Source organism: Diabrotica virgifera, chromosome 9 (genome assembly GCF_917563875.1).
Source record: "Diabrotica virgifera virgifera chromosome 9, PGI_DIABVI_V3a".
Classification (NCBI taxonomy): domain Eukaryota; kingdom Metazoa; phylum Arthropoda; class Insecta; order Coleoptera; family Chrysomelidae; genus Diabrotica; species Diabrotica virgifera.
Window position 1 is genome coordinate 172,281,204 of NC_065451.1, and position 26,848 is coordinate 172,308,051.

Genomic DNA, 26,848 nt, shown 5'->3' on the forward strand with positions numbered 1-26,848 from the left:
TATATGTAGTTGTTAGTTAGAGTATAGGCACGGATCGCTTAGATCGTGAGTTCATACATTACAAAATGTCAGTTTAGACATTTATTAATTTTGTTGGTCATTACCATGGCTATGATAATTCAAGATTAAAATGTACCTACTCTGTTACAGTTTACATATTCTAAAGGTGCCGGTGGGGGATGGCGTCTATGCGCAGTATTATAGTCGGTGTAAAGAGAGAACGTATTCGAAATAAAAAATAATATAAAATTTGTTATTTCATTATTTTGAATACTTTCTCTCTCATAGACCGACTATAATACTGCGAATAGACGGCGTCCCCCACCGACACCTTTAGAATCTGTGCACTGTACCTACGTTGTTCTACGATCTAAAGTAACATTTGAAGAATAGCAATAGGCTAATGTGTAATGTGTAACTGCGAGACTTGCAAGACTCTTGCTGTAAGACCAAGACCAAGACCAAGACCAAGACCGAGAGCGCAATACCAAGACCAAGACTAAGACCAGGTGTACTGGCGCAAGACCAAGACCAAGACTGTCTAAGTCTCGTCTTGGTCTTGCATTTGGGCAACACTAGTAATAAGGCATTAGCCCAAGCTTCAAATGGTAACAAAATCATCCTGAGGTGGGTTAAAGGACGCATTGGAAATAAAGGGAACCGCATTGCTGACTAGGAAAGAGGCAGAAAAAAAAAGGTTTTAGTGCATTAGAAATGCAAAAAATAGTCGATATATTCCTTTTCTAAGCGTATTTTTAGGGATAAACTAAATAAACCACTCTCATACTACGTAATATGATACAATTCCCAAAACTGTATAATATTGACTTACTGAGTAAAACTTTTAAAGACGTTATAGAAAATAGGGGTAAAAAACAATCACTTCAAATCGTTTCGTGATCAAATAGTTGTATCGTTCGAAACAACTTCACAAATTACAATAATTAATAGAAATTTTTTCATTACTTTTACTGCTTAAAAGTGATGGTGAAATATGCGTTATTACAGTTATTAAATAATTATAGTAATAAAAGTGGGATACTTGATCCTTTAACTCCCCGTAGAGCTTCAAATTATAACAGAAAGAATTTATGTTATTATCTAGAGGTAAATTTTAATATCTTAATGTAAGATCCATTATTAGTCCAGGTCGTGGGTGGAAAAAAGGTCTATTTCAGGATATAATACAGGAATTTTTGAAACCTATTAGGCGTTGTTAAGGACGACGTTGTAAAGGAAGACTTTGTAGAGGCGTTGTATTAAAAGAAAAACTTCTACTAAAATGTAACAGCTACTATTGGGTGTCCATTTTTTTATAACGTTTTTAAGTTGTAAAATTTGCAATTTTTAGAGATACTTAATTCTACATCTGAGGATCATTTTTTTTACATCACTTTAACGATTAAATATAAGTATGAAAAAAAACCTAATTTTCTTTTAAAATAATTTTCAGTTTAAGAAAATAAATCTTTTTTTAGTAAATGACGCCGAAATAATTTCTTAATTGTTATAAAAAAAAGTCGCTACGATTTAAAACAAAAAAATATCTTGGCTACAATAATTGGTCGTAAAAATCTCTTTTAAATTTTTGTTTTGACTTCAGTAACAATAATCTGCAAGCTAGAAACTCATATGATGCAAGCTAGAGATTCGTAGGATCGGTGTATTAGCTCTTAATGTTTATATACAGGGTGTTTCATATATATTTCAGAAATATTTTAACTGTAGATTCCTGAGCTTAAAATATTATTAAGTTTTAATCCAAATCACCTAGTCCGACAATGCTTCCTAAGGCAGCTAGAGCTCTTTGAAGATGGTGCCTTTTAATTAGGTTTTTTTAAATACCTCCATAACCCTTACCCAGCGGCGCCTTTTATTTAGGTTAAATACCTCCTGAATCCATTTTGACTCAGTCAAAAAGGCTTAAAAGTGCGCAAGTCAAAAAAGTTATGTGATAGAAAAACCGTTGCCCTACCCAAAACGGACGCCTATAAACGCACCGGTACTATATGTAAATTCGCAATTTATGGATTTGATTTATCTCTGAAAGATAACTAGGCGTACTAGTTTTCGTTTTTATAAATAGAAGCGTTATGGAAATATGTAAAAAAACTAAATTACAAGGCGACATCTTCAAAGAGCTCTCTCTAGCTTACCCAGGAAGCATTTTCGGACTACGTTATTTGGGTTAAATCTTAATATTTTGGGTCCAGGAATCTACAGTTAAAATATTTCCAATTAATATTGAAACACCCTGTGTAACGAAATTTGACCCATTTTTTCCAAGCCTGAAATAAGGGGTTTTATTTCAGAATGTTTATACATGTATTTACATCATAATATGAAAATATGTACCGGGTGTCCCAATAAGAATGGCTCTCGGCCATATCTCAGGAACCGTTTATAGTAGAGCTGTGAAATAAAAAATTTTATAACAAAAGTTACCTCAGGAATAGCCTGGAAATTATTTTCATAATTGTGGGTCCACCGCTAGAGGGCGTAATTGAATATCAAAAATTAAAAAATCAAAATTTTACAAAATTTACCTAATGAAGGGGTACTGAAAATCCGATCATCGTATTCTTCATAAAATTCTGCGCATATGTGATCTCACAAGTTTAAGTCTACCTTTGCAAATAAGAGGTGGGGGTGAGTGGGAACCTTGTTATGAAAAAAAGGCTGTAAATCCGGTCCTGCTAAATCAAATTTTGCAAACTGGGTCTTGTTGAAGACAGATCTTTTTCGTTAATGTAAAAGTTATAATTTTGAACCAGCCTAATAAGTAATAAGTCAGCTGGGAGGCGTTATTTAATTTTTTTTCAGAAATCTAGCTTTCTTTGGAAAATATTAAATACAAGTATGCCTTTTTAATCCTACATTATAAAGTTAGATTAAATTAGCAATACAATAGCGAAAACCGCATGTCGATATCTTTTTTCTATCTCAAGATATCTTAAGAAACGTGTAAATTTTAAACATAACTGTTGCTGTCACCGGTAAACTAAGTTAATGAAAACTAGTGTGCTATGGAAAAAACAAAGAAATATTTTCCAGATGTCAACATATAAAAATATAATTAATTAAAACAACAATATAAAGACAAACAACACTATAAAATATAACAAAGGAATAAAAACAACTACTTAGTGACGACCTAAATATTCAAATTATTGTCCATCATTTTTGAAGCAAGCATTTACAATACTGATACACTACTCGAGAAAACATTATCCAGAGAATAGGAAAGCATTTCAAGAGCAGAAATTGAGACCGCTGTTCAATCTGAAAGAGTAAATGATTGCAACGAAAATAATTTTCAAAAATCTGAACATTTATGTCGTCACTAACACTAAATAGTTGTTTTTATTTTTTTGTTGTTTTAATTAATAGGGCTTTTCAATGCTTCTCATTTGTTTCGAGCCTCTGTCATATATGTCGTATAATCCGTGATAATATTAATAGGTATACGAGATATGACCGAGGCTCGAAACAAATGAGAAGCGTTGAAAAGCCCTATTATGTACGTTGACATCTGAAAATGCTTCTTTGTTTTTATCACAGCACACTACTTTCCTTAACTTCGTTTACCGGTGACAGTAGTTATGTTTTTAAATTTACACGTTTCGTATGATATCTCGAGATGGAAAAAAGGTATCGACATGCGGTTTTCGCTATTCCATTGATAATTTAATCTAATTTTATAATGTAGGATTAAAACTGCATACTTGTATTTAATATTTTTCAAAGAAAACTAGATTTCTGAAAAAAATTAAATAACGCCTTATAGCCGGCATATTACTTAGTAGGTTGGTTCGAAATCATAACTCTTACATTGACGAAAAAGATCTGTTTTCAACAAGACCAAATTTGCAAGATTTGATTTAACAGAACCGGACTTACAGCCATTTTTTCATAACAAGGTTCCCACTCACCCCCACCTCTTATTTGCAAAGGTAGACCTAAACTTGCGAAATCAAATATGCGCAAAATTATACGAAAAATACGATGACCGGATTTTCAATGCCCTTTCATTAGGAAAATTTTGTAAAATTTTGATTTTTTAATTTTTGATATTCAATTACGCCCTCTCGCGGTGGACCCACAATTATGAAAATAATTTCCAGGCTTTTCCTGAGGCAACTTTTGTTATAAAATTTTTGAAGATATTCTTCTTTAGCGACGAATCTATTGAGGGTAAAATTTGATTTACCACGCGCATGCGCACACCGACAGTATGGTATTAGTGGTTATACGGGCTCTGATTGGGTGTTGAAATTTTGAAATGATCTGTCAATAATTGTTCAATATGGAGATTATGGTAGACAAAAATATTGTATAATATTAGTTTTTATTGATGTGTGGACAGAAATAAAATAAAATTTATAATTATAGTGAGTTTTTAAATAGTTTTGAAAAGCCGCAGGTACGTAATTTTAAATGTTTCAGTTGGAAATACCTAATAGTTTCAATACTTATCTATTAGGAAAATGTAAACAAAATAATGTAGTTACCTATTAGTAGGCAATGCTTTAATTTACATAATCTGATTACGAACAAACTTTCTAAAAATCTTCATCTCATATATTGTTTTCTTACACTATACTTTGTTGTATTTTATTTCGACAAAAATCAAACTAATGATTTTATTAAATTCATATAAATTTATGATGTAAAACGTTTAGTTTGAGTATATTCCCATATGACGTACACGCGGATGTGGTCTAGTTTGAAATGCCGCGGCATGCCGTCAGCTTTCGTACAGCTCGGTAGAAGTGAAGTGAGTTCGAGCCCCAAGCAAGTTATTACTTTTTTATTTTTTTTTTTATAGATTTTATGATTGTAAGTACTATATTATTATATAATTTTTGAAGATATTCTTCTTTTTTGAAAGTGGTAGATAAGAAAGTTAGTTTGATTTTTAAATAAAATAAGTACAAATAACCTTTTAAGTATATTTACTTCGTTTAAATTACCTATAATAGAAGAATATCTTCTTTTGTGCGTACAAAGTACACACACATTCTTTTTTTTTATTTCAAAGCTCTACTATAAACGGTTCCTGAGATATGGCCGAGAGCCATTGTTATTGGGACACCCGGTATATGTCCACGATTAAATCTCTACGATTTTTCTTTTCAAAAATGTATAGCCTTCGACATTTGACCTCTCGGGTTAAACAATTAACTGATACAAATTAACTGATCGGGCCATACAATTTTTTATGTTTGGAATTGAAAGATCTTCAATTTAAAACCTTAAAAAATAAAAAGCACTTTCAAAAACGATCATAACTGATCGGGCCATACAATTTTTTATGTTTGGAATTGAAAGATCTTCAATTTAAAACCTTAAAAAATAAAAAGCACTTGCAAAAACGACCATTTTGGATCTTTCGCGGGCCATTTTGCAATAAAAAAATTAACTAAATCAAACGTAACATAGCTCAAATTGTAGGTTTTTAATTTCCTACAACTATCTATTTGAAAGCTTTTCTCTAAAATGGATATCCTAATCTGCAGATTTAAAAATCTTAGCAAATTTTACAACTTAAAAACCTTATACAAATAGGCACCCAAAATTAGCTGTACATTTTAGTATAATAGTCCACTGAAATATTCTCAACTGCTCAAAATTGGAAGCGAAGACGAAAACCTTTTGCACACATGTTTTCGACCCTCAGGAATCCGAATCTGAAATTAGTTTCGCTATAATCGGAAAAAGTATTTATTCTGATACCCTAGATAAATTATAGAAACGGTCTAATATCTCGAGAACTACACTTCCAAGTGAAAAACCAAAAAACATGTTATATTTGTTAATATGTATTGTAATATGTGTTAATATTTTCAAAAACCTATCGAATAACACTAAATACGACCCCCACCCCATCCCATGAAGGTGTGGTGGCAGTAACTTTCAAATCTTAAATAGGAACTCCCATTTTTTATTGCAGATTTGAATACCTCATAAAAAAGTAAGTAACATTTATTCCAGACATTTTTTAGATTCGTTGATAGATGGCGCTAATAAATCGTATTTTTCCAATTAGAGCGCCATCTATCAACAATTCTAAAAAAGTATTCTATTTTTTTGTAAAATCGTCCAATAAACACGATGGATTAGTTATTTTTCCGCTAGCTATTGTAGTTTTCGAGAAAATTGCGGAAAATCTCTATTTTCCGATTTTTCCTGATTTCTCGGAATTTTCTCGCAAAGCTAATTTCAGATTCGGATTCCTGAGGCTCGAAAACTTAGACGTAAGAGGTTTTCGTCTTCTCTGACAATTTTGAGCAGTTGAGAATATTTCAGTGGACTAAGAAGTTCTTACTGATATCGTCCTTTACAACGCCTGATAGGTTAAAAAAATTCCTACGCTTTTTCACCCACAGTCTGGACTATAATATTGCAGAGGAAGTATCTATTTCTATAGATCTGATTTCTTTTAATTAATTTTTGTTGCTCTTACTATCATTTCGTGAACATTATTACCTGAAAGGTTGTATCTTTACTATGAAAATCTTCAATTTAATGACCTATGTCAATTATTAAGCCATTAAAGTACTGCAAAATAAAAGAAGAAAGTGTGGCAGGCAATAAAATGTAGTGCTAATGAAAATAAAAAAATATTTTTACATCTCGTTTTCTGTTACAGTTTCCTATAGTATATTTCACGAATTCGTAACTATTTTGGATTGGGAATGAAAGCTTTGTTCGCTGTGCTGAAAAAGTTAATAGTAAATTCTCCCAATATTTGAAGCGCTGTCGAATACACGCAAAAGTACGGTTTTAGCTGATAATATATTTACCTATTTAGGGAAATATTCAATTATTAGTGCAAAAACAGAAGAAAATTACAAATTTTATTGTTTCTAATTTGTAGTGGTAGAAGTATTTACTGATGCAATGCTTCTTGCCATGTTTCCAAAATTGCTACGCCACTGTAACCGTTACGTCCAATATACAACCATCCCCAGACAGCTGTTTCTGTCTCTAGACGTCTTCAGTGGGGCTACATGAACACCTCCGAATAGGAACGAAACCAAACTGCGTATTTAAGCAGATTTATAAAAATTATTTTATAATCCACTTTTAGGACGCTGTATCCACATTAGTCCAATAAAATAAAATAAAACCAAAATGTAATTCCGTACAGGTTGGAATAAATTTTTTATTAAAGTTTAGGTCAAAACAAAAGATATTTTCAAGATAAGTATATGATTCATATGAGGGGATCATTGTTTAAATAATTAAAAACTGGTAATTTTTGCAAAAAATTTACCTTTTAACTGCTGCGACAATGCTTGTTTTTATTAAGGATTTTACAATTTTTTTCTGCAAAGCTGAAGAAACAGTCTTTTATATGAGACTTACTAAATTAAATTTGACCCTTAATTTATTTAAATAATTGTAAATCAAAATTGAAAAACAACTTTCCAAAAAAATATTATTTACAATATAAATAAGCACTATAAAATATTTTGATTTGCAGAAAAAGTTGCGCTATGATATCACTATAAATTGACAAAAAAATTGGTTGATAAATATTGACTAGTTTATGAGATATTTAATTTGTTTATGAAAAATTACCATTTTTTTAATTGCAAAAACGCGGTTGTTGCCGATAGAGTATACAAGTTTTAAAGGTCTCATTTTGTTTGCTTTTATGTGTATTTTCGAAAAATGTACATATTGACAAACTAAAATTTTAATTAAACACCCCTTCAAAATGGCGTTTTAAAATTGGTGTAATTTGTTTAAAACTTGTTTTTTTAATAACATCACCGGGATTAAAAATTTTGAAATTATTTTTCGATATTCGTGTTCCTGGTAGTTTTGGACACACTTACAAAAGAAAAAAATTTTCTAGATACATTTTTTGCCGAGATAGCTTTTTCAAGTTTAAAAATTCATAATTTGTCTATTTATCAATATTAGTATTTTAAAGTGCGTGAGTACATCTATTAACCCTACTACTTGACAATGTCATTTACACATAGAGGTAAAATTAAAGAATATTTTAAAAAATAATGATTTTCGTAGCGACCTTAACTGAAAACTTTTTACATGAAGAGTGGTGCAATAGTACTTTGCAATATCTTCTTTAATAATGGACCAGCTTCAATGTTTCTTTTTAGTTTATGGTATTATATAAAAATAGTACATCTAAATGACACTTTTAACAATAAATATTCGTCAATTTAATATAAACAATTTTTTTTCAATATTTTTTTCTCTAGATGTTATAAATAAAAGTTGACACAAAAGATTTTTATAAAAAAATAATACTGAATTAGCATTAACATTTAAAGGCTTTTTTCTTTGTACTTTGTATTAAAATATATACAGTACGTAAATCGCTCGGCTGGACATATAGTATAATAGGGATTATACATTGAGAGAATTGTGGCAACTGCGGTAACCTATGTTAGTTGAAGCTTCTGTTCGAGTACGAGTTTTTGGTGCAATAGAGCTGTTAGAACGAATAGAATGAGTGAATTTTGAAGCAAAGTTGTCCATAAATAAATCGAATACAAAGTTTATGATTAATGAGTTAATAATTTTACTTTAATTTTTAAAATATTTATTTTTAAAAACTAATTTCAAAACTAAACTGTTTTCCCATTCACTTAGGCCAAAAATATTTAGCTACTACATTGTAATATTCTGTCGTTTATTTGTGTCATATAATACAATGTATGTATGTATTTATGTATCTAAATATGTAAAATGTATGTTCCCTATGTCCAGCTGAACGATTTACGTACTGTACAGTAGGAAAAATGAAAGAATACCCATGAACGAACATATAAAACACGCTGTATTTTCCTGTCACCGTGTCACACAAAAAATTGGCCAGCGCAAGTACATGTAATAATTATTGTTACATGTACTTGCACTGGACAATTTTCTTTGTGACACGGTAACAGGAAAATACAGCGTGTTTTATATGTTCGTTCATGGGTATCTTTCATTTTTCCGAGTGTATGTATTTTACAATTAATTTTATAATTTTTTTAATAGGTAATACACTTATAGGGCCGGTTGTTCGAACGCTAATCAACAATGATCATTATTAAATATTTAATTACTGTCACCAAAACTGTCAATGTCAACTTTGTTTGGGTTGCTGAAAACATAATTAATTACAATTATGAGATTTATTATTAATTATGTTAATAATTATTGTTATATTAATTGATTATAGTCTCAGAATTGTAATTAATTATGTTTTAACAATTGACATTGACAGTAATTAATTATTTGATAATGATCATTGTTGATTAGCGTTCGAACAACCGGCCCTAAGATTTGTGTATATATTTGTTAATTTTTATTCACTTACATATATATATATATATATATATATATATATATATATATATATATATATATATATATAATATATTTATATAGAGGTTGTCCTCCATTATTTTTATATATTTAATTTTGTAGGTATTCACAACATTATTTTTGCGAGATTTTGCCAATGATTTGTACAAAAAACAAAGTTTTTGTGTTTCTTTAACGAAACTCTATTTTGTTAAATTTTTAAAATAAAAATTTGTTTTAATGCTGTTTTGTGATTATCTTTGGTGCCAAGTTTTATTTATTACAATACTAGACAAAAAAAAATTTTTAAATAAAATTTTTTTATCACTAGTTAATGATTATTTATGGCAAAAAGGGTCATGCAGATGTTATTATTTTTATATGCTACCCCAAATTAATAGAAAATATAGAAATTTGCCCATTATTAACGGAGATATTGGAAACTACTCCTCAGCCAATTTTCAGACAAAAAGTTTTCATTTAAGGTGTTAAGAATATCATCATTTTTTAAATATTCCACAACTTTTATTATGTTTATAAATGACATTGTTAACTATTAAGGTTAATAGATGTACTCACCTACTTTTAAATGTCAATATTGATAAATAAACAAATTATGAATTACTAAACTGGGAAAAGCTATCTCGGCCAAAAATGCTTCTAGAATTTTTTTATTTTTTTGTGGATATGTCAAAAATTACCTAGAATACGAATATCGAAAAATAACTTAAAAATTTTTAATCCCGGCGATGATATTAAAAAAAAAATTAAAAACGAATTATACCAATTTTCAAAAGCCATTATGGAGGGGTGTTTAATTGAAATTTTGATTTGTCAATACATTTATCGAAAATATACATAAAAGCTAAACAAATGAGACCTTAAAAACTAGTATACTCTATAGGCCATAACCGCGTTTTTGCAATTGAAAAAATTGTAATTTTTTATAAACAAATTAAATATCTCATAAACTACTCAATATTTATCAACCAATTTTTTTATCAATTTATTGTGATATTATAGCGCAACTTTTTTTGCAAAACAAAATATTTTATAGTGCTTATTTATATTGCAAATAATATTTTTTTGGAAATTTGTTTTTCAATATTGATTTACAATTATTTAAATAAATTATGGGTCAAATTTAATTTAGCAAGTCTCATATAAAATACTGTTTCTTCATCTTTACAGAAAAAAATTGTAAAATCCTTAATAAAAATAAAGAATTACCCCAGCAGTTAAAAAAGTAAATTTTGAGCAAAAATGACCAATTTTTAATTATTTAAACAATGATCCCCTCATATGAATCATATACTTTCTTGAAAATATCTTTTGTTTGGACCTAAACTTTATTAAAAAATTTATTCCAACCTGTACGGAATTACATTTTGACTTACATGTATTGTAATTTTATTTGATCGGTCTACATCTCTTAAAGAAAAGATGACAAGTGCATGCTTTATTAAAAATAATTTATTAAAAATACATAATAAATACTAATTTAAATCTGAACACTTTTCGTAGAACTATTTTCAGGTAACATCCTTAGCAATTTACATCTATGTTGCCCCACTGAAGACGTCTAGAGACAGAAACAGCTGTCTGGTGATGGTGAACCACCTCTGAATCGAAAGGAAACATAAACTGTTTTTCACTTTTATCTTTACTCAGATTTTGAGTGCTTGGAACTATCTTTCGAACCTTTTCCTAGACGAAAAAGGCGGAATATGACTGCATATTGTAGAGTCCTTTTCGCCTTCGTTATTCATCGTCTCTTGTCTTATAAATCGTAAAAGTCCGAGATTAAGGACGTTACCAGAAAATAGTTCCACGAAAAGTTTTCAGATATAAATTATTATTTATTGTTTATAATAAATTTTGCATCTGGACTTTTCATCTTTATAGTGCAGCCGATATGTGAAACAATTGTGCGTTTAATGATAGAAGCGTGCGTCATCATTTAAAGCATACGAAATAAGTCGATGATAAGTCGGAAATTGAAATTTACTAAACGCAACAGCAAGTCACTTACTGTCACTTGGTGTTGCGTTTAGTAAATTTTAATTTCCGACTTATCATCGACTTATTTCGTATGCTTTAAATGATGACGCACGGGTAAAGATTCGCGGACTCAACTGTATAATTTGGACCAAATATACTACACATATAAAGGTTCAAATTTTGACACGAGGCCATCTCAGATTTTGCCTTTTACAAAAATGGCGGACATTCAAATTGGCGACTATACATATGTGACTAATAACATGATAACTTTTGAACGAGACTTCTAATTTCAACCAAATTTGGTATACTTATAAGTTCTTTTTTATGTATAAGATCGAGGTCTTGAACCGGAAGAATCGGTTTAAAAAAGTTGTGTTTTTCCTGGTTTTTATGTAAAAATATGTTGTTTATTTTTTCAATTCTTTCACCCTGTATATATTAATGTTTCAAAAAGTTAATACCGCCATTGAAAAGAGCGTAAAATATTTTTTAGGAAATAAATAAACTTTTTAGTTATGTTAATTACCATTTAATAAATACATAACGTATCTTCACATGTACCTATGTGCGACAGACTCGTGCAAATATTATAATAATTATTGTGAATTTAATGTTAGAAGCATATAATTTGGACCACATATACTACATATATAAAGGTTCAAATTTACATATAAGGCCATCTCAGATTTTGCCTTTTACAAAATGGCGGTCATTCAAAATGGCGACCATACATATGTGACTAATAGCACGATAATTTTTGAACGAAAAGTCCGTCAAATTTGGCGTTAAGGATATTTTTTTGATGATTAAGATCGAAGTCTTGAACCGGAAGAATCGGTTTACCAGAAGTTGTGTTTTGACTGTTTTTTTTTTATGTAAAAATATGTTGTCTTTTTTTCAATTCTTTCACCCTGTAGGTATACCTATATTATTTTTCAAAAAGGTAATATCGGTATTGAAAAGAGAGAAAAATTCTTTTTTTAGGAAATAGTAGAACTTTTTAGTTATGTTAATTACCATTTAATAAATGCATAACGTATCTTCACCTGTACCTATGTGCGGCAGATTTATTTTGAATGCCCTTGAAAAGCATTTTGAAGGGCATTCAAAATTTTTGTAAAAGCCAAAATCTGAGATGGCTTTATATCTAAATTTGAATCTTTGTATGTGTAGTGTGTGTGGTCCAAATTATATGTTTTTACCATTAAATGCACAATAATTCTTATTTTATTTGCACGAATCTGCCGCACATAGGTTCATAGGTTCATGTGAAGATACGTTATGCATTTGTTAACTGGTAATTAATATAACTAAAGATTTCAAAATATTTCCTAAAAAATATTTTTACGCTCTTTTCAACGCCGGTATTACCTTTCTGAAAAATTAATATATACAGGGTGAAAGAATTGAAAAAATAAACAACATATTTTTACATAAAAAATCAGGAAAAACACAACTTTTGGTAAACCGATTCTTCTGGTTCAAGACTTCGATCTTTTACGTCAAAAAAAGAACCTATATACCAAATTTGGTTGAAATCAGAGGTGGAATTACGAACACTTGATAAAAATCGTATCCGCCATGCTTTACCATAGCGCCTTACAGGAAAACATGGCGGATACGATTCGTATCGAGTATTCGTAATCCCTATGCAGACTTTTCGTTCAAAAGTTATCGTGCTGTTAGTTACATATACCCGCCATTTTTGTAAAAGGCACAATCTGAGATGGCCTCATATCTAAATTTGAACCTTTGTATGTGTAGTATATGTGGTCCAAATTATATGCTTCTACCATTAAATGCACAATAATTCTTATAATATTTGCATGAATCTGCCGCACATAGATACATGTGAAGATAAGTTACGCATTTATTAAATGGTAATTAACATAACTAAAAAGTTCAAAATATTTCCTAAAAATATTTTTACGATCTTTTTAATGCCGGTATTATCTTTTTGAAAAATTAATATATACAGGGTGAAAGAATTTAAAAAACAACATATTTTTACATAAAAAATCAGGAAAAACACAACTTCTGGTAAAACCGATTCTTCCGGTTCAAGAGCTCAATCTTATACACAAAAAAAAAAGAACCCACATGCCTAATTTGGTTGAAGTCGGACTTTTTGTTCAAAAGTTATCGTGCTATTAGTCACATATGTATCGTCGCCAATTTGAATGTCCGCCATTTTTGTATAAGGTAAAATCTGAGATGGCCTCATATATAATTTTGAACCTTTATATGCGTAATATGGGTGGACCAAATTATATGCTTTTACCATTAAATGCACAATAATTCTTATAATATTTGCACGAATCTGTCGCACTATTACTTATGCTCAATCATCATCATCATTCTCTTTGCCTTATTCCTATGCGGGGTCGGCTTCCCTAATTGAATTTCTCCACACAATTCTATCTTGGGTCATATCAATGTTAATCCCCTTTACCAACATGTCCTGCCTTATCGTCTCCGCCCAGGTCTTCTTTGGTCTTCCTCTCGTATTCCTTCCAGGAATCTGCACTTCAGCTATTCTTCGTATTGGGTGATTAACGTCACGACGTTGAACATGACCAAACCATCTTAACCTATGCTCTGTCATGTTGGCATCAATTGGTGCCACACCTAGACTTCCCCTAATATACTCATTTCTAATTTTATCTTTCTTTGTCACTCCACTCATCCATATAAGCATTCTCATTTCCGCTACATGCATTCGTTGTTCCTCTTTCTTTTTCACTGCTCAACATTCAGTTCCGTGCATCATAGCCGGTCTTATGGCTGTTTTATAGAATTTTCCCTTCAGCTTCATTGGAATTTTTCTGTCACACAACACACCACTCGCTTCTTTCCACTTCATCCATCCAGCCCTAATTCTACTGCATGCATCTCCATCTATTTCTCCATTACTCTGTAATAGCGATCACAGATACTTAAAACTATTGCTTTTTACAATCAGTTCACCATCCAAACATACCATTTTATTTGTAGTAATTCCATCTTTAAATAAACATTCCAAATACTCTGTTTTTGTCCTACTAAGTTTTAAACCTTTTTCCTCCAGAGCTTGTCTCCACTGTTCCAGTTTTGTTCTAAGTCTCTTTCACTATTTCCTAGTAACACTACATCGTCAACATACATTAGACACCATGGAATACTACCCTGTAGTTTCGCTGTTATTTGGTCCAAAACTAATGAGAATAAATAAGGACTAAGCACCGAGCCTTGGTGCAATCCTACTTTCACCTGAAAGTTATCAGTCTCTCCCACACCTGTTCTAACACTAGTCGTTACTCCCTCATACATATCTCTCACAATCTTTACATATTCGCCAGGGACTCCTTTCTTATTGAGTGCCCACCACAGAATCTCTCGAGAAACTCTATCATATGCTTTCTCAAGATCAATGAATACCATATGAGCGTTGGTATCTTTATTCCTGTATTTTTCCATCAGTTGCCTCACAATAAAAATTGCATCTGTTGTTGATCTGCCCTGCATAAAGACAAATTGATTATCGGATATTTCGGTTTCTTCACGTATACGTCTATCAATTACTCTCTCCCATATTTTCATGGTGTGGCTAAGTGGTTTTATAGCCCTGTAGTTTGTGCATTGTTGTATGTCTCCCTTGTTTATGTAGACAGGTACTAATATACTGCTTTTCCATTCGTCTGGCATTTGTCCAACTTCCATAATTCTATTAAATAGACCTACTAGCCAACTAGTGCTAGTCTCTCCCAATGCTCTCCATACTTCCCCATAATACGCAACGATAAGGGGGCAGTCTTGATATATCATATCCATACCTTTGTATAATATCATGTATTATAAGATAAGTAATGTTGGGTTTGTATTATTTTTGGCTAACTATAGTAATACCGGCTTGAAAGATCTCTGGGTGTCTTTATAAAGACAACCACATGCGATGATGACAGTAAAATTCTCCAGAATTTTATTGTTATCATTGAATTTGGTTGTATTTTCCATTGTCTTCCATGCCTGTCCAACGCTTGTGTCCCCTATCTCATCACATTTTCCTCCCATTCTTCATGTTTCCTTTTTGATTAACTATTAAATTCTCTGTTGTCTAGTTACTAGCCAATTAACTAGCCAAGTTTAATAAGCTTTCTTTTTTCCTCTAGTATTTTTTTATTTTGTCTAACCTCCATTATAAGTCTTTATTTCCCAGAGCTTTTTTTTAATGGAATGAACTATATGTCAATGAGCCAGTCACAGTCACAACATGACTAATATTATCAATAAGAATAAATATTTAAAGACCGTAAAGTCCATAAAATATCAATAACGAAGAAAAGTTAGTTCAGTTGAGATGTAATTTAAGTACCTACCAAAATTAAAAAGATGGTACTAAGCTGAGGTAAGCTAAGTATAGCTTCCTTTCCACATCATAGGTGTGTTCAAAAACAATCTACAAAATCTGTTTCCCAGAGCTTCTTCTATTAACTTATGATTTTTGATTTAACAAAATCTATTACTTGGAATAGAAAATAAATTGTAATTTAACATACATTAAATTGTGTATTTTTTCTACACAAATATGTATAGATAAGAAGACCGTAATAGAAACCTCCACCTCAATATAATATGTAAGGTCGCTAACTAACTTGTATTATACAATAACTCTTATCCTCATGAGACTCTGTACAAATGAACACTTTAATATTTATAGCATGCTCCATGGATGGCAATGCCGGGTAAAACTGACGCAGATGTTGAAATGAACTTTTATGTGAAATAAATGGAAATGTTCTCAAAATTAAATACATTTTTCTTGAAAAATTGAGGTGTAAAATAAATCAATTTAGTGAATATTTTGCCGAGTTTGACTTTTCTAAAATTGATTCTTTTGTAGTCCAGGACGCATCTGTTTTGAGATGGACGTTGAGAGGTGACTCAAATTTTTTTGCAGAAATTGCTTGAAAATAACTCAAATAATAATATTTGAGTTATCCTCCCACTCAAAATGGCCCGGAACATTGTTTAAACAATCAAAATGTCAAAATATGAAGGAAAAATTCGAATTTTTTAATGGTTTTTTGATTATAACTTTAAAACTATTCATTTCCGAGAAAAGTTGTACTGACCTAAAAGTTGCGTAATTAAATTTCCTATAATACAGAATTGGTTAAAATTTTAAAAAATAGTCATCCTTGTTGCAAAATAGCAATAATTGCGAAAAAAAAACATACAAAAACAAGTATTCGCATTTTACGTTTTTCAACCATTTACGCTACACTTAGGACCTTCATATTTTACCCAGAAAAACTATATGATATAGTAAAACAACACTGTGAATTTCATTAAGATCGGTTTAATAGATTTTGCAAAATAAATTTTGCAATCCAGCTTTCGCAAAAAAAATCATTTTTTTTAATGTTGCAGGACTGAAAATACAGCAGATAGCAAGTTGAATTTTTTTTTGCTTATAGAAGTGTACTGTGCCTTTCATTTGCAATTTGCAAAATTAAAATCGATTAATTACCACGGCGCACAGTGGTTCCAAATGCCGAAACCGTGGTCATGAACCTTTAAAAGCGTATATTGTTTATACATTTTGGAATTACTTTCGTTCTTAATGGTTTTTGGCATCGCTGATTACGAATCTGGACTTATTTTTTCTGAAAAAGAAAATGGCGGATCCAACATGGCGGAAAGAAATTGAAAATATCAATCAAAAAAGAAATTTTTTTATCAAATTTGGTAGGTTAAGGTCGCAGATTACAGATCTAACTTTACTTTCTTTTTAAACAAAATGGCGGATCCAATATGGACGAAAGAAATTCAAAAATTTTATTTTAGTCGCATTTTTGTTTAAAATTTTATATTATAAAGGACTTTTGAAACTGCTTATTACCAATACACTTTCTTTATGAAGTACAATATTCAGAACCTATTACTTATGTACAACGGCCCATACATACTCAACAATCGCCAGAAACATGTAATATGCGTCATTTCCCACTTTTGTATTCAAACAACTGCCAGCAATGCATAGGCAGTTATAGGCAGCTAAACCAAAGTGATTCTGTATCTCTTTACTATATGTTTTAAGATTAATAAACATTAGTCGCAGAATTATGCAGAATTTTGTACTTTTTGAATGCATCTTTACAAAATTTCAATTATTTCAAGTATATTTTCACTATTTATGCATTAACAAATTTAAGGCATTTATTGTTAATAAATGTTGATTTAAGTTACACCTTACATTACTACATACTTAAAAAAGAAGAATCTGCTTTACAGCGATAAAATTGATAAACTAAAAAACGTTTTACAGCGTTTTCAATATACGCGTTCTTTTTCACTTTCTCTGCCGACCAAAATAAGCCCGGACATGGCCCACTTGTTCCTGAGTTTTGAACCAGAATACATTCAGTCTGATCTTCATACCTGCGTATTAGGACTCTACGATAGTATGAGAAAACAACTGTAAACATGAAAATTCCTAAATAGGGACTCCTTTTTTCGCCTCATGACCACGTTTTCAGCATTTGGAACCACTGTGCGGCGTCAGGAATTTTTTTAAATAAACATTAATTTTTGGTGCTACGCGCAGGACAGCGGTGTTCGATTCACACAAGTTGATTTCCACCAAAATTTCTTGTGAAATTGTTTGTGAAAACAAAATTGTTTGTGAAATATTGTTTAAACAATTGCATATGTTTATTCTCTAAGTTAAAATATATGAACAAAGAAAGTGTTTGCTAAAAAAATTGTTATTTCAAAAGATAGAGTATGTGTTTTTATTTTGCAATAAACAAATTTATTTATTTATATCGAAATGTAATAAAAATTAAAATGTATCAATCATTATCAAAGGTAATTGGAATGCCCAATCAGAGCAAACTCTCCGCTGTCCTGCGCGTAGCACCAATAATTAATGTTTACTTAAAAAATTCCTGGCGCCGTGGTAGTTAATCGATTTTAATTTCGCAAATTGCAAATGAAAGTTACAGTACACTTCTATACGCAAAAAAATTTCAACTTGCTATCTGCTTTATTTTCAGTTCTGTTATATATTATAGGAATTTTATTATATCTGTATTATAGGAAATTTAATTACGCAACTTTTATGTCAGTACAACTTCTCTCAGAAATGAATACTTTTAAAGTTATAATCAAAAAACCAAGAAAAAAATCGAATTTTTCCGTCATTTTTTGACATTTTAATTATTTAAACAATGTTCCGGACCTTTTTGAGAGGGAGAATAACTTAAATATTATTATTTGAGTTATTTTCAAGCAATTTCTGCAAAAAAAATTGAGTCACCTCTCAACGTCCAAATGTACTAATATTTTTACAGATGCCCTGGTCTATTGGTAAATATCTCCATTTCATTAGTGAATTGGTGTGGATCATTTCATTGGTGAATATCATACATCATTTCATTATAATCCAGTTTTTTAATAAAGATTATTAAATATTATAGATTTATATTATAAATCTTGTAAGTATAAAAAACCTTTGTTTTTTACCTTGGTCAACTTTTTAACTTTAAACTATTTTCTTAACTAATACGGTTGGTTATACTTATTTTAGGTAACACTGATGATGCTCTTTTTACAGAACGAAAACGTCTTGTTGTGATATTTGTGGCCCTTTTATGGGTTTTTAAATAAATATAATAAATTGAGTAAACTTGAGTTACTTAGAAAACTTAAAAATTAAGTGAATACGTTAGAGAAGTAACTGAAGTAGGAGACGATACATAGACCCGTGTTGAGCTGCCCCCCCCCCCACTTGCAAAAATCAAAAACAAATAGCCCTGATTTATGAGCTATTTATGAGCTCTCATATTCCGCAAACTAAAAATTTTAAGCTCGTTCCACTGAGCAGGAATTTGATACTTTAGTGGGGGGAACTTAAAAATAGGAATATTGAATCGGTTTTTGCGGCAGAATTACGAGCTATTCATGAGCTCTTGAAATTATATAGTTTCGATTTTTGAGCTCATCCCCTTCACCCCCAAACAACCCTTTAATTGATTTTACTTAAGAGAAAAATGCTGAGAAAACTTAAAATATGTCGTATTGCGGATATAATTCCTATTGGGACCGTGCAAGTTCGGAAAAGCGACACCTATTTCTACGCTCTGAACTTTTATTCGCACTTTTAATTATATTGGCCAATCATATGGTCCTGGTTACTGGATAATTGTCAAGGCCATAGTCCAACCAAAAAAATAATAAGAAGAAAAAATAAGATTTAGGTTGTGTTATTCAAACTTAAACAATTGTATGTAGTAAATAAAATTAGTTATTAAAATGCAGTATTGCAAGCAAAATACAATTAATTAAATTTACCTTTATATAATAATTGCATATCATATCAATATTGTGAAGCAATATATAATTTTTCTTCTTAAATGACAATTGGTATGAAATGTACGTCAATTTGACAATTTCACTTGACAATATGAATTATTTAAGAAAGTTGCAATATTTCTCCGCTATTCGCGCACGATCGTTTCGCGTATCCCTTCCAAGTACTTGCACACCGCGAATAGCTTATATACTCTAAGAATAAGCTATTATATCACGTGCATTTCGATAATTGAGCTACAACCCCTTCGCAAGAAAACCATCCTATCTTCCCGGCTTAAGAGAAAGTTGTACCTACTTAAAATGCATTAAACTAATTATTTGGCGACTACATATCATTGAATAATTTATAAGCTTCCAAATTACGCGCATTTAGATCAGTAAATTGCAATTTATTTTGTATAGTGCAGTCACTGAAGGTAAAAATCAACGATTACCTTCAATTTCGGTGAACCTTCATCGATTTTCACGAAAATTGGTCAGTGGTTAGAGGATACGTCAAGAAACAAAGGTGACCTGGTACCACCTTGCGCCATAACCCTAAGGGTGGATACCGCCCCTTCTCGGGGGTGAAAATTATTTTATTAAAAATAACTGCACAAATCAATAAAAGAACAAATTAAAAGCAATATTTATTATATAAAGTTAATAAAATAAGTCAATACTTTTTAAGTTATTAAAGATCAAAGATTTTAATTATTTGTGAAAAAATGCATTTTATGAAGCGGTTTTTCGTAAATCATTGAAAAACTGTAAATTTTTACAAAAAAGTTAATAGTAGTTTAATTCGTATAGCTTATATTCTAAGAATAAACTCTTAAATCACGCGCCTTTCGATTATTGAGCTACAACCGCTTCGCAAGAAAACCATCCCATATTCCCGGCTTAAGAGAGAGTTGTACTTAAAATAATTTAAATTGATTATTTGGCGACTACATATCGTTTAATAATTTATGAGCTTGCAAAATATACGCATCTCAATTATTGGATTGCCATTTTCTTTCTATAGTGCAGTCACTGAAGGTAAAAATCAACTATAACCTTCGATTTCGTTAAATCTCCATTCATTTTCACGAATTAACAATAACAACTTAGGGTTTTAACCTGGGGTATATGTCACCCCTTCTCGGGGGGAAAAATTACTTTATTAAAAATAACCCCACAAATCGAGAGAGAGACAAATTGTAAGCAAAATTTGTTATATAATGTGATTAAAATAAATCAATACTTTTTGAGTTATTAAAGATCAAATTAATATTATAATTTTTGTGAAAGAAAATGCATGCTTTAAAGCAATTTGTCATAAATAACTCAAAAACTGTAAGTTTTTACAAAAAAGTGTTTATCACTAAAATTGAAGCTAATAAAAAATATAATAAATTGCTTACTTGAAAAACCCTTTAATGTTAATTTAAAGTAAGTTATTGGTAATTAAATGTATATTTTTTTCTGCGACTGTTCAAATCTAAGGATTCAAGCTTAAATAACGGGAAAGAGATGCATTTATAACTTATTTACTAAATACTTGTCAAAGTACTTAGAAATACCTATCAAAAATGAGCTCCAGAAAAAGTTGATAGCATCAAAATCCGCTCACCAATTTTCGTGAAAATGAATGGAGATTTACCGAAATCGAAAGTCATAGGTGATTTTTACCTTCAGTGACTGCACTATAGAAAGAAAATGGCAATTCATTAATTGAGATACGTATATTTTGCGAGCTCATAAATTATTAAACGATATCTAGTCGCCAAATAATTAATTTAAATTATTTTAAGTACAACTCTCTCTTAAGCCGGGAATATGGGATGGTTTTCTTGCGAAGGGGTTGTAGCTTAATAATCGAAAGGCGCGTTATTTAAGAGCTTATTCTTAGAATATAAGCTATACGAATAAAACTACTATTAACTTTTTTGTAAAAACTTACAGTTTTTCAGTGATTTACGAAAAACCGCTTCAAAACAAGCATTTCTTTCACGAATAATTAAAATTTTTGATCTTTAATAATTTAAAAAGTATTGACTTATTTTAATAACTTTATATAATAAATTTTGCTTATAATTTGTTCTTTTATAGATTTGTGCAATTATTTTTTATAAAATAATTTTCACCCCGAGTAGGGGCGGTATCCGCCCTCAGGGTAAAGGCGCAAGGTGGTACCATGTCACCTTTGTTTCTTGAGGTATCCTCTAACCACTGACCAATTTTCGTGAAAATTGATGAAGGTTCACCGAAATTAAAGGTAATCGTTGATTTTTACTTTCAGTGACTGCACTATACAAAATAAATTGCAATTTACTGATTTAAATGCGCGTAATTTGGAAGCTTATAAATTATTAAATTATATGTAGTCGCCAAATAATTAATTTAATGCATTTTAAGTACAACTTTCTCTTAAGCCGGGAAGATAGGGTGGTTTTCTTGCGAAGGGGTTGTAGCTCAATAATCGAAATGCACGTGGTTTAATAGTTTATTCTTAGATTATATACGCTATAGGAATTATATCCGCAATACGATATATTTTAAGTTTTCTCAGCATTTTTCTTTTAAGTTAAACCAATTAAAGGGTTGTTTGGGGGTGAAGAGGATGAGCTCAAAAATCAAAACTATATAATTTCAAGAGCTCATAAATAGCTCGTAATTCTGCCGCAAAAACTGATTCAATATTCCTATTTTTAAGTAGTGGGGGGGGGCTGACTCAGCCCCCCACTAAAGTATTAAATTCCTGCTCAGTGGAACGAGCTCAAAATTTTTAGTTTGCGGAATATGAAAGCTCATAAATAGCTCATAAATCAGGGCTATTTGTTTTTTAATTTTTGCAAGTGGGGTGGGGGGGCAGCCAACACGGGTGATACATAGATTAGAAGAAACCGGTTATAGGTCCATTGAAGTAATATGTCAAAAATTAATAAAACAGCAGGAGTGATAGAAGTCTTTACGTACCCACCATTAATTTCTTCATAATAATATAATCCTTCACAACACTGTATCCGCATCATCATTACAGTACCTACACCAAAAACTTTAATTCTAATAACCTAGATCCTAATTCACTCTAATAGTCTATTGTTATTTTTTGTATAAACAAATTTTATTACCAAAAATACACAATGATATCATTTTAACGATAAATCTATCGATAAGGGAGATTACTTGTCAATTAAGTTTCTGACGAATTTGACAAAGTTCCTTTTACTATCGGACTTTGGATTAGAAATAATAAGGAATGTATTAGTCAGTGGATTATGTCTAGTACCTCTGATTCTTATCTGTTGGTTTAGTTCAAACAGGAGATTGCACGATAGGTTATACTTTTTATATAATCTTTATATATTTGGATCTAATTCAATAAATTACTAAATAAACAAAATGTATAATACTTTATGGAGCGCCAGATGTTGGGTCCCACGCAACCAAGTGACGTCATATAACGTTGAGGAAACGTCAGTTTTTGGTTGAATATAACACGTGTTTGAACATTACGTCATATATACGTCTTTTGTAGGTGATTTTAAATACGTAAGATTAATGACGTTAAAATTACGTTCAAAAAACGTTTTAATTTCAGACAGCCTAAGTCTGACGTCACAAAATTGGGAGGAGCTTGCTTGTTTGTATTGACTCCAAACAATTTCGTTTAGGTATAACGCTAAATGTTCATAAGAAATTTATCAATTATTGTTTACGCGGTTTGTGTCTTGTGTGATAAAATAAGACTTTTCATTTAGATATTTAGTTGAAGAAACGTATTAATTAAGAGATTTTTATGCGTTTTTGCTCAGTGAGTTAGTTTATTGCAGTAATTCTTCTTGACAACTATTTAAGGTTATGTTTATTTGTTTTTAATTAAGCGTTAAATTAAGATATTAAGTATGCTATATAATTTGTTAATAAATTATTTATTAGTTTCAGATATATGTTGTTTTAGTTTTGACACAGTAAGTAGGTATATATAGTTGGTATTTTAGTGAAAAATCTATAATGTGAGGGCTGGTACAATCATGCAGAATGAATGTTGCTTCTAGCGCACAAGCGATCTAAACAAGTGGTAATATATCTTCGACACATGGGAAGTAGGCCTATAGGTTTCATGGTACCCATTTTTTTTATACCATTTTGAAACATCTGAAAGAGGTCACTTTTTGAAAGTATTAAAGACGTGATTTTACGGACGTATAAGGGTGGTCATCTTTTTGACGTTTGAAAATCGTCACGATCCTGACTTGAAAAAAAAACGTAGATACGATTACGTTTTAAAATCGTCACAATTATGACGTCAAATCGATGAGACAAATACACGTGATTTTCAACGTCACTACTACGTCATAGAAACACGTCAATTGGTCATTTTTATGACGTGTTATCTACGTTATAAAAACGTCGTTTGGTTGCCGGGGGTGTCTCCCTGAGGGACCGAATCCCAAACGAAGGGGCGGGCATGTTTTCGACACTAAAGTACCTGAGGGTCTTAAAAGTACCCGTGTTTTGGACGCTGCCAGAAAGTAAAATTAGGACCGAAGGGTTGGGTCTTCCTCCTTTGGGTCTTTTAAATTTAGCGTCCAAATCATGCACATCCAACGGGTTGTATAAATTCCACTGATGTAGAGTAAGAGGTAGAATAGGATTTATTCGGTGAGACATTCTGTATAGTAACATCTGATGACATATTGATAATTTATTTACGGTACTACCGAAACTAATTACTTTCGTTTCCCGCAAAAAACAAACTGGTAATTTGTTTGTAATCCATAAACCTGTGTCTATTTACAATAACTCATGTACTAGACAGGAATATAAAGTAATAGTGAATATGGAAATTTCAACGTTAGTAAGTAATCGTGGTAAAATTTTGCTCAAAGTGAACAGTTTTACTTTTTCTCAAGATAAAGTACTAAAATCGGGAGAAACGTATTGGAGGTGCGTAAAACGGTCGTGTAAATCGAAGATATTCACGAAATGGCCAGAAAAGTTAGTGATCCGAAGTAATCTAGAACATAATCACGAGTGTGATATCAAGACGCTTAATAGACAGATTGTGCGTAGCAGTGCCAAAAGGAAGGCTAAGGATAATTTGACCGAAAGGCCGTCCAAAATCATACATAGTGCGTTGAAAGAAAATGTAGATTGCTTGAGCCACATGACTGTTAAAGACGTTAATTTAATAGATACGAAATCAAATATACAGTGAACGGCGAATGGCTCAACCGAAACTGCCCAAAAGTAAAGAAGAAACTATTGCTGCGGTAAATATTATGAATATCAAAACACTTATAGACGAGAATTTTATATTTGCGGTTGAACCAAGTTCTAACATTATCATCTTCTCGTGTAACACTAACATGCGTTTTCATCTTATGCAAGCTTGGTATCGTAATATCGGCAGTTGTGGCTTAATTCGGGAATATAAATTGGCAGACAGTGAAATATCTAAATGGCTGAAATATATTTTTGGGCTGCCATTTTTACCTCCCTCAGAAGTCGAAGAATCTTTCATATATGATTTTATGGCTATTCAACCAAAGGATGCAAAAATTGAAAAGTTTTCCGACTACTTATTGGACAACTACATTGGCGACCACGCAACATTTCCGCCGGAGATGTGGGCTACGATGAGTGAGAGTTTAGAATTAACAACTAATGCTTGTGAATCGTTCCACTCGCGTTTTAATGATAATTTTTACCATGCTCATCCAAATATTTTCCATTTTATTGATGTTTTAAAAAAATTTTCAAACTGAAACTTACATTAAAATTAATAGTGTCCATGAAAGTAATAGACTTAAAGATCCAAAGAGTAGAAAAAAAATTATGTTCGTTAGAGATAGGATACATGAGTATCAAACTAACTGTATCGATCGATACCATTTCGTAAAATGTATGTCGTATTTATTTCAAAGTGACAAATAAACCTTATGAAGCTTAATCTCTAGAATTTTATTACCTGACTTTCCATTTACATTTCAATTAGACCCAGCGTCCAAATCATGTATGCAGAAACAGGTAATTTTATTTTTCAGCGTCGAATTTTAAATTTAGCGTCCAAATCATGCACGCCCAAACGAAGAAATACGTCGTAGAACAAAAACAACGTACGTCGTCGAAAGAATCGCGTCGCTCAAGTGGAATTGGGCAGGACACGTCGCCATATTGTCAGACAACCGATGGACAAAACGTATGTCGAGTGGAGGCCACGAGAAGAAGCACTACGAAGCAGAGGACGACCACCAACCAGATGGGCTGACGATCTGAAGCGTATTGTCGGCAACTGAATGCAAGCCGCACAAAACAGAGAAAGATGGAAAGAGCTGGGAGAGACCTACGTCCAGCAGTGGACGGGTACGGGTTGATGATGATGATAATACTTTAGAAATCACTGGCGAAGCGTCCATGTAACCACTGTTACCATTGGTAACAGTTAAGAATCTTGCAAATAAAAATATTTTATAACTACTGTGAAATAATTCCATTTAATTTTTTTACAATAGAAATATGAGTGTTAATTAATAGTAATTCAGTAAAATGCCAACTAGACGCACGAAAATATTGACGAGTTTATGCGACTCGGTTGCAGGTTATTTTGTTACCACTTTTATTTGTGGTAACGAAATCGGTCGGACGGGCGGTAACGGCTCGTGTCTGAAAATTTTGAAAGGCGAAGGCGTGAGTGCGCTATGGTGCTGTGGACTGTGGATAATAGAACTCTTGTTACCACTTCTTGGAGTGGTTACAATGGTTACTTACCTATTTCAGTGTGCGTGCAATTAAACATGGATGAGTGTCGTTGACGATTTTTGAAGTTATACTTCTTTAGGCGCGATTGAGATTGAGGGTGAATTTATATTGATCTGCGCGCATGCGCACACCGACAGTTTGGTATTAGTCTTTATACGGGCTCTGATTGGAGGTTATCGGTAAACAAAAATGTTGTATAATATATTAGGTTTTATTGTTGTGAGGACAGAAATAAAATCAAATTTATAATTATAGTGACTTTTTAAATAGTTTTGAAAAGCCACAGGTACATAATTCTAAATGTTTCAGTTGTATTCCAATAAAAATTTATCTTCATACTTATTTGGAAAATGTAAAAAAAATAATGTACTTACCTAGTACTTGCTATGCTATACCCCCAGTAGGCAATGCTTTAATTTACATAATCTGA

At 31.3% G+C, this 26,848-nt stretch overlaps 1 protein-coding gene across 5 annotated transcripts in view; it reads right to left on the reverse strand.

Moving 5' to 3' along the window:
* LOC126892114 (ancylostoma secreted protein-like) overlaps positions 1–26,848 on the reverse strand; it is a 328,099-nt gene that overhangs the window by 151,698 nt on the left and 149,553 nt on the right. The window contains exon 1 of one of the 5 annotated variants that reach the window (XM_050661580.1): positions 22,630–22,752. The exons of the other annotated variants lie outside the window; for them this stretch is intronic. Within the exon in view, the coding sequence (XP_050517537.1) occupies positions 22,630–22,688 (59 nt within the window). The 5' untranslated portion in view covers positions 22,689–22,752. Of the gene's footprint in view, positions 1–22,629; positions 22,753–26,848 lie in introns of those variants that run through there. 5 annotated transcript variants of the gene reach the window in all.